Below are 9721 nucleotides of genomic sequence, written 5' to 3' on the forward strand. Positions count from 1 at the left end.
TCGAGTGTTGGACGTGATCCGAGCGAACAAGCTCTACGCCAACATCGACAAGTGCGTCTTCGCGTCACCAGAGATCAAGGTTCTCGGTTGCTTCGTAAGCAACATGGGCGTTCGGGCTGACCCAGGCAAGGTCACGGCCATAGCAGCATGGTCAACGCCCCGATCCGAGAAGGATCTTCGAAAGTGGTTGGGCTTGGCCAACTACCTTCACAAGTACAGCGCAAGATACGCGGGCTTCGCTAAGCCTTTGTCGAGCCTCCTTCGACTGGCGCTGGGAACAAGAGCACTAGGATGCCTTTGACAGCATCAAGTCCAGTCTCCAAGAGGGCCCTGTCCTGGCCCTGCCGGACGAGACGAAGCCGTTTAGCGTCGTCTGCGATGCCTCCGACTATACCATCGGTTGTGCACTGCTGCAGGCCGACACGGCTGGACATGAACGAGTCATCTCGTTCTAGTCCAGGCAGCTCAAAGCCGCCGAACGGAACTACCCTGTTCACGATACGGAGCTCCTGGTGATGAAATATGCCCTTGTGATGTTTCAGGTTTATCTTCTGGGCTCACGGCCCTTTGTGATTTACACAGACCACGCATCCTTAAGGACGACGACAAATTCGCCTCACCTCTCTCAGCGGATGGCGAGGTGGCTGTCCTTCTTTGTGGAGGACAACTTCCGCGTTAAGTACAAGCCGGGCAAGCTCAACGTGCTTGCGGACGCCCTCTCTCGGCGTCCAGACTACGAGTTGACCCACGGGTGACAACGGATCTATACGATCGGATACGCATAGCGTATCGGGATGATGCGGCTGTCGCGCCTATCGTCAAGATCCTAGCAGCAGGAGCGAAAGCGAAGTCCGACTGGCTATTGTCGCGACAGCGCTCCCGGCTCCACATATATGAGTTGAACGATGGCCTCCTCTATTACCGGGTGGAGCCCAATGAACCTCCACGGGTGGTCGTACCCAACGACGAGGATATGAAGTTCGACATCCTCGCGGAGGCGCACGATGCGGCCTCCAGCGGCCACTTGGGTCGCGAGAAGACATTCCTGTCGGTCTCAGGCCTTCAGGTGGACCCGCATGTACAAGTGGGTCGCACGGTATGTGAGGACATGTGAAACATGTCAGCGGATTTAACCCGCAGTGTACGCATCGGCTCCGCTACAGAGCCTGCCCGCCCCGGCTGACTGTTGGAAGTCGATGAGTCGTGACTTCATCGTTGGGCTTCCCGCCGACGGACACGGCAACACCGGGAGTTTGGTGCTCGTGTGTCGGCTGAGCAAGATGTACCATCTTGCTCCAGTACCCGTTACCGTCACATGTGAACAGACAGTGAGGTTGTTCGTCGACGGCGTGTTCCGCTATCACGGTCTCCCGGAGACGATTGTCTCGGACCGAGACCCGCGGTTCACGGCTGCGTTTTGGAAAACGCTGTTTCCTTTACTGGAAGCACGTCTGCCGACGTCTACTGCGGACCATCCACAGACAGACGGCCAGACAGAGCGCGTCAATCGAGTTCTCGAGGACACTCTACGCAGTGTGTGCGCGGAAGCACGTCGACGCAGCTTCCAGCTGTTGAGTTTGCGCTCAACTACGCCGTGCACGCGCCCACGGGGTTCACGCCGGTCTACTTGAACGGCTTCCGTCACCCCAGAGTGCCTCTCACTTATCGAGGAGACACTGCATCTTCTATTCTAAGTGGGGGAGAGGCTCAGAAAGCTCTATCCTCCCAGTTCTCAGATGCGAGACCGGTTTCGCTGAGGAAACAAATGAAATCCTTTGTGGATACCAAGCTGAGCGTGATCAGCAGGATCCGCGACACCATGGCAGCGACCCAGGACAGACAAAAGGCGTACTCTGGCAAACATGGAAGAAGAAACTCAAGTGTAGTTAAGGTGGGTGAATTAGTGTTATCAGATATGAGGAACCTACCGCTAGACACTGTAAGCTCTGTCGGCAGCAACAAGCTGAAGCACCGCTTCATTGGACTGTTCACGGTTCTGGCCAGGCATGGTGCGTCGTACACCATCGACCTGTCCAAGTCAATGACTCCGCATCCGACGTTCTACGTTGGACGTCTTAAGCGGTATCATGATCTGCAGGGGGTCGCTGACTCGCAGTCCCACCATGGCTCAACTCCTCGAAGCGAGAACGGACCACAGACGTCGACGAGGACGTCGGAGCAGGCACCTAAGCCTCGGGCTGAACAGCAAAGCTGCGGTCGAGACCGTACGCCGGAGGGCCCCCGTACGAACGGACCCAGGAGCCATACGCCGAGTACGTCGAGTACGTCGGGTACGCACCATACGCGTACGACTGGGAGAGCGCCGAATTCGGCTCCAGACGTGGCAGCAAAGCCTCAATTCGTCGGATCATGCGGAAGGCCTCGTCAAGATCGGACGAAGAGGCCCGCCGGTCCACCCGCAGATACAGGCTCGAGATCTCACGCACCAACAGGTCCAGGCGGCCCGCAAGACGAGCAAGCACACCCTGATTCTTGGCCTGGGCGGCAGCATCTCCGCCAGTCCCAAGATCAAGTGCAGTCTCAAGCACGAGGACGTGTTGACGGAGGCGGTCAACCTCAGGGCCCTGCGTCGGACCCGCAGGAGAAGCACTCGAACGAGAGTAGCGTTCCGGAGACGCCGAGTACTCGTACTCGTACGAGGGCAGCTCCGCCCCTGCTTGACCGGAACGGAGAAGTCCACTACGTGGAGCAGATTTTCCAAGAGCAACGACGTCGCGGTAAGCGACAGCTTTTCTTGAAGTGGAGAGGTTATGCCCACTCCGAAAACCCGTGGGAGCCGATTGAGCGGCTCCGGATAGACTACCCGAAGGCTGTCGCAATCTGGGAGCAGAAGCGGCGGCGGTTCGGAGCTTCTTGCCCGAACGGGGTACGGACGTTGACGACGCTCGGTACCCGTGCTCATTATGAGCGCTAGAAGCCGCGCGCTTCAGAATGTCCCGTGGCAGCATGTGCTTGCTCACCAAGTGGGCGAACCGGAGACGAAGATTACGCTAGTAAAGGATGCGGGACCGAGGATGAGTACTTGAATGACTCCACCCAGGCCCAGAACATGTCCGGACAGTTCTCGAGGAGAACCCAGGGGTAGCCTAAGAGAGGGCAGAGACCACCTCGGTTCTCGGACTTCTTACGACAAGGCGTAAAGTCCTTGAAGGGGATTCGGTGCGGCATGAGAAGCACGCACCGGGCCACCTCCAAGTTGGCGACGAACAACTTCTCCTTCTGGACCAGGGAACGTTCGTAAACGCCCTTAGAAGTGAGGCCACCAACATGGATACGAGGATCGACGAGAATCCCCAGGAAGAGGTCAGCCCCAGAGCTCTCCTCGGGAGGCCAATAATCTCTTGAGTTGATAACAGCTTCCTGGCTAACGGCTTCCCCCCCGTGCTTTGGGCAGCTTGGAAGTCCTTCTGCTGCTGGTCGAGGTCATTAGTGACTTACCGGGGCTCAGGATTAGCACCCTCCTCCTCCTTGTCCTCGTCCTCTTCATCCGAGGAACCGAAGAGGTTCCGATAGGAGTACCCAGTTTCCTTCTCCTCGCGGAGTGGAGACTTCGAAGTCGTACGCTTCTTAGAGGCTTTGGCGACTTTGGCTTTGGCGGCCTTAGCACGCGCAAGACCCTCGGGAAGTGAGAAATGTTTGCGCGGTTTCTCCTCCTCGTCGTCGCCAGCTTTGGGAGTGCCCTTAGGCGTGATGGCAGGACTCTCAGAGCGCACATACGTCCTGGGACTGTGATCACCGTGATTACTAGCGAACGACTGCACGCTATCGTCATTGTGCTCGCTGGGCTCTGGAGTGTGCCCTCCCACGGAGCCCACAGGAGCATCGTGAGTGCTCCCGGACTCGGCCTCATCCTCACTGCCCGAATTAACCCCAGGTTTAGCGAACCGCGGGTTCGGCCGGTTGTCTGGAGAGACCGAAGGTGACGGACTGCGGCGCTTGCTCGCACGCTTGCTCACAACCACGTCACCAGCTGAGCCGATCGCCTCCGAGGCCACCTTAGTAGCCTCCTGGAGTGCAGAGCCTTTGCTGTGAGGCTTAGTGCTTTTGGTTTGCGCCTTTCCGGCAGCAGCCTTGGAGCGTGTCTTCGCACAGCTCTTCGCAGTGCCACGGGGCATGATAAAGGTCGACGTGGAGACCAAGAAGAAGAGCGCTCTACCGCTGCTCGAGGCTGTAACTGTAAAGTGAGCCTCCAACGCGCTCGCGCAGCCAAGCCGATGTATTTCGACTTTGAGAATGAGAGTTTGTGACGTACACTTCCTCATTCTGATTGGTCGGTAAACCGAACCGAAGTAGGGGAGGATGTAACGGGGATACGTAGCCTCAAAAGTACCCCTAGTTACATGACGTATGACACGTCATACTTCGGGATATCTGGTACATAGTATTAGGGTCGAACCATTGACTGATGACATTGCTTTTCTAAAGGTGACTTATAGTTTGTAAATTTAACTCAAGCTTTAACTACCAAGCGAATCGTGTTGAAGTCAGAGTTTCTGCCGGTCCCCCCTACTTACCAAGGTAAAAATCGTCGATGATTCGCTCTCCTTCGTCGAAAAGACTACTGGCATCTTCGTCTTGGTTAAAATGCGTTTCAGCTTCCTCGTTATCTGAAACGCCATCAAGCAGTGCAGTAAACCGGGGAAATCTGATAAATACCCAGGGGTACTATAATAGGGAGGGGTTTATTTAAGGGAGGGGCACTATCGTGAGTCTTCACTCAGGTTGCTCAATTTGTTTGGGAGGGGGTTTATTTTAGACAATTATAGGTTCTACAGGACATGTACTTAAGTACCTAAAAGAAAACAACCACAACATGTTTAGTAATACAGTACAGTACAGTACTGAATTGCCAGGTACAGTAGGTGGTACATGTACCTGATTGAAGTTTACGAAGACAGTCGATTACGCGGTGCCGAAAGGAAAAAGACCTTTGGAGCCTTTTGACATAGACGGGTCATACGTACACATTCAACCAAAAATGGGTGTGCTGCATTGCTTCGTTGTGAAATTTTTCTTTGTTGTAGCTGGAGGCGTAGTGCAAAAAACTGCGAATGATATGGAGCTAAATAATTTAGTTAAAGTACTACATATACGTAGGTCAATGCATCGGTAGATATTAATGCATTCTATCCCTGAAGTGTAGAAATGTATAGCTGTTTTGAGTTTATCAACAAAGGTATCTCCAATAGAGGGGAATAATTATTGCTGCTTTAAACTTATTAACAAAGATATGTATCTAGAATTGTAAACTTTGCAGCTACCGGTATGGTACAGAGGATGCACATCGCTTCGCAATTCGAAGTGATGACAATTACGCAGAATAACAAATAAGTCAAGAAAAGGGTACACGTACCAATCTTAGCACTTTCATAATTTTCACCAATTGCGCTGTTGCGATTACATGGGTACTGCCCCATCTGTGTATTATTTTAGGGAGTACTGTACATGTATTCTGTACATGTACTGTACCACTGCTTACGGAGTGTCAACGTTCGTACACTTTATGTTCCTATTCAAGACTTTCAACCTATCATTTCGTAAGCAAGGTTTTTCGACCAATCGCTACGGATATGTGGACCACATTTTCTATAATTTCACCCAATTATTGGGTGTGATTACGTCGACGGAAGAATACGTTGTCCAGGGTATATTCTGTGACCAATCGCACCTCGAAAATCACAACAGACGAAGTGAACAGCCTTCCTCCTCCCAAAAGTAACGTGTATGGCGGCAGACCACCACCATCGCGGACTAGGCATCGATGGTATGGGCGTGAGCTACCCGGTCGACCAGACCGCATTTTCCTCGACGCCCTACTCCGTGGCACACGTGCAACGCGAGCAGATGCAAATGCAGTTCCAGCAGCAACTGCAGGCGCGACAGCAGCACATGAACCAGCTTCAAATGCAGCAGTCAAACATGATGGAGGACATCGGACCAGCATCTTCAACGCTCATGCAGATACACGGCGGGAACACAAGCGCTGGTATGCAGATGTCAAGCACGTCGATGCACCAGGGAACTCACACGCGTAGTTCGGATGCGATAGCGACAGGAAGCTTTGTGGGTGCGCTACAGGCGCGACAGCAATCCAGCGCGAAGAGAGGAGGTACCATAATCGACGAGCCGGGCATGCCGCAGCTCTACAAGACCAGCAAGATGCGGCGGCCAGAGTTGTGGCAGTTCATTCGGCTAGTGGTGCCAGACCCGCCACACATCGCGGCCGGACGCACGTACACAAACCAAGACGCAAAAGAAGCGTATTGCTTGAAGTGCAAGCGTATTATGCACTACAACACTGGAAGCAGCAACAACGTCAGTCGGCACATGGCCAAATTCCACGCGGCCGATCTAGCTAGTTATGCGCAGAAGATGGCGGATAAAAAGGTGAAGAACAAGAAACAGCAGCATGATTGGACTACGAACGTACAGACGAGCACGAGCGGGAGTGGCTCGACCAGTCCAGGATCGGGTCACAAACGGAGACGGACCGAGGCGACGACGCCCAACTCAACTGGCGCTACTGGTAGCAACATTTCACCAATCGATACGCCTCGGCTAAGTCTGGACGAATTGCGTGCGACGGGAGAGGATTTCAGCAAGGAGGAATTGACCCAGGAAGAAACAGAGCAGCTGAACGCGATGGTAGCGCGGTGGGTAGCCAAACATCATCACCCGTTCACTATCACCGAAGACATCGAGTTGCAAGAATTGCTTCGCTTCGCCGCGACATTGCGCAAACCAATCAAGCTTCCTCCACCAAGCTCAGTACGCGCCTCAGTTCAGTCGCTTAGCGCTCGCTCGCGGATGGATTTGATGCGTCAGATAGCAAACGAGGTGCTCTTCTATTCCATGGCATCTGAAGTTTGGATCACTGCCGAGCGCGACATTTTTGTCTCTTTCAGTATTCACTACCTCACGGAGAACTTCGAGCGCCGTCATTTCACCATCGATGTGCGAGAACACAGCGGCCACCAAGTCTACTCATACGAGACTAAAAAGGAAATGCTGTATACGTTGATTGCTCGCTGGAATCTTGACCCGCGGTATTTAAGCTCGATGCTGTGGCAGTCTCAACCCCGCGTTGACGTCATTGCAAACAACCCGGTGCAGCCACGCACACAACAAGCAGAGTGCGCAGCCCACGGGTTCGAGATCATGCTCGCTCCTCTGCTGCATGGTCCCAGAAAGCTGGAAGCGGATGGCATGCAGGTTTTCTTCTTTGACGAGATGGTCAACAATGCTGTCGCTAGTGTCCCTCCTGAGTATCAGGCTTGTGTACAATTCGTACGCGACAAAGTTACCCTTTTCCGAGATCTCGCCTTCTTCTTGACCAACCACCCGCGTGCAGTGGTACGGCTTGGCAAGCTCATGGCTGGGACGAGTCAACAACGACTTGTGACGGACTCGAAAGCGAGCTGGCTTAGTACTCTTGATATGCTCAAGCGGTTGGTCAAGAAGCGCGATGTGATCCATGACTTTTTCGCCTACGCTGACACCAGTGAAGGCCGGACAGAGTTTCAGACTGCCACGCCATCTTCGTCCCCTCCAGTAGAGAACAGTGGCATGCAGCGTCAAGAGCCTACAGACGGGCAGTGGTGCGCGATCGAGTGTCTCTTGCAACTACTCCAGCCATTCGAGAACGTCGCACTAGCCATCGGAAAAGAAAAGTACGCGGCGTCGTCACTTACGTTCCCACTGTTGAAGTTTCTGAAGCGCGATCTCGAGAAAGTGACCAATTTCCAGCGAGTGTTTGCCAAGTATCCTCGAAGCCAAGGGGGTGGAGAGGAGAGCCAGTATTCCATGGAGTTCCATACTCAAACCCAAATGATCGCAACGCAGTTAGAAACTGTACGGAACTTCTTGTATACGGAGTTCAAGGCGCACTTCTCGCGGGCATGTGGAGAGTTGATGTGGGTCTCCCAATTGGACCCGCGCTTTGTGCGCATGAAGTATCTAAGCGATGAGGAGCGCGAAGTGTGCAAGGCGCGACTCATTGACCAGTGCTTCGTCCTCGCCAACTTCAACCAGACCATGTCCAACCAGCGTCTTAAAGCTTCAGCCGCAGTGTCAGCTGACGTCTTGGTAAGTGCAGGTGTCAATCCTTCCAGCGCGAATTTCCTCGACTTCCAGAGCGGGACGCAGCCGACACGTGAAGACCACGACACCAACAGCTTCCTGCGCGAGTTGCTCTTCGATGACGCACATGACGACCCCGCACTCGTTTATCAACAACAGCAGCAACAGCTTCTGCATCAGCAAGGACAACTCGGTGACTCGCTAGGTCCCGTGTCTATCACAACCGGAGAGGGAGGCCCCACTTCGCCCTCGAACACCAACTCTGAAGCCTTTGTGGAGCAGGAGGCTTCGCTACGCGGTCGAGTAGTGGACGAAGTGAAGGCGTACTTTGACGCTGTTGCTGTCGCGAAGGTTACAGCCATGCGCGACCCACTGAAGTGGTGGAGAGACAACACGACCACTTTCCCTCTGCTGGTGCCTTTAGCCAGACAATGGCTGAGCTCTGTGGGCTCCGTGCGGCCGTCTGACGGGGTGCAGATTAGTGCCGGCTCACACGGCGACCTGACCACCACATCTACAACACAGGGTGTTCAGGTTAATGCCACTACGGGCGCCGCTCTGCCTTACGGTACGCACGCCGTCCACTCAGAACCCGAGCTTGTGCGCGACATCGTGTTCGTGCACGACAATTGCTAGTCCAAATAGATCTCCAACATAATTCATTATCAGCCAATCAATGACTGTTTCGAATTATTTTTACATCCAATCAGGTAACAGTCATTTTGGTGAGCTGCACTTTTTGGTCACTTTGCTTTTGGAGGGGGAGTTGCTACGCTGCCACCAAGGTTTGGAGTCTGTCGCGATGCCGCACCCGCGCTTCCCCAAGATCGACGTCCAAGAGCTTCGCGATGACTTTATCCGCTTCGAGCTGTCGGAGACGGACGCTAGCGTGGCCAACGCCATCCGCCGCGTCATGATCTCCGAGGTACCGACGCTGGCCATTGACTTGGTGAGTATCGAGATCAACACGTCGGTCATGACGGACGAGTTCCTGGCGCACCGACTGGGTATGATCCCGCTCAACTTCGATGGTGGACTCGAGAACTTCCGCCAGCGCTTCGTGTACTCGCAGGACTGTGACTGTGACGAGAACTGCCCCAACTGCTCAGTCGAATTCACGCTGGACGTGACTGCCGACAGTGGCGTGCTGTCCGTCACGAGCGAGGCTCTCAAATCCTCAGACCCATACATTCGCCCTGTTAACTTCTCGTCCGAGGAAGAGCTTAACAACACACAGGACAGCGGCGTCATCATCGCTAAGCTCGGCCCCGGACAGAGACTACGTCTTTCGGCCATCGCCAAGCTTGGCATCGGCAAGGAGCACGCGAAGTGGTCTCCCGTGGCAGTCGCCACGTACATGTACGACCCCATTATTACGCTTAATCAGGCCGTTCTGAGCACCTACTCGCCCGAGCAGAAGGCTGAGCTCTACAAGAGCTGCCCCACAGAAGTGTTCGAGACGGATGAGAACTACGAACAGGTGAGAGAGGAGGATCGAGTGGTGCAGAAGAGAAAAGACGATTGCTGATGTTATAATTGTTTTTGCTGTAGTTTACGGTAGGAGACGCGATGCGATGCATGTACTGCGACGAGTGTGTCAAGTTGGCAGACTCGTTCAAAG

The 9721-nt window shown here is 54.0% G+C and overlaps 1 protein-coding gene across 1 annotated transcript; it reads left to right on the forward strand.

The window, feature by feature from the left end:
* Nucleotides 1-8859: 8859 nt before the first annotated feature.
* On the forward strand, nucleotides 8860-9628 carry PITG_18113 (DNA-directed RNA polymerase II 36 kDa polypeptide A; the record flags this gene model as incomplete). The annotated part of the gene is made up of 1 exon (XM_002997693.1): nucleotides 8860-9628. The coding sequence occupies one exon, from the start codon at nucleotides 8903-8905 to the stop codon at nucleotides 9626-9628; it is 726 nt and encodes a 241-aa protein (XP_002997739.1).
* Between the last annotated feature and the right edge of the window lie 93 nt (nucleotides 9629-9721).

The sequence above is a fragment of the Phytophthora infestans genome, genomic scaffold, assembly GCF_000142945.1.
Source record: "Phytophthora infestans T30-4 supercont1.68 genomic scaffold, whole genome shotgun sequence".
Lineage (NCBI taxonomy): Eukaryota > Oomycota > Peronosporomycetes > Peronosporales > Peronosporaceae > Phytophthora > Phytophthora infestans.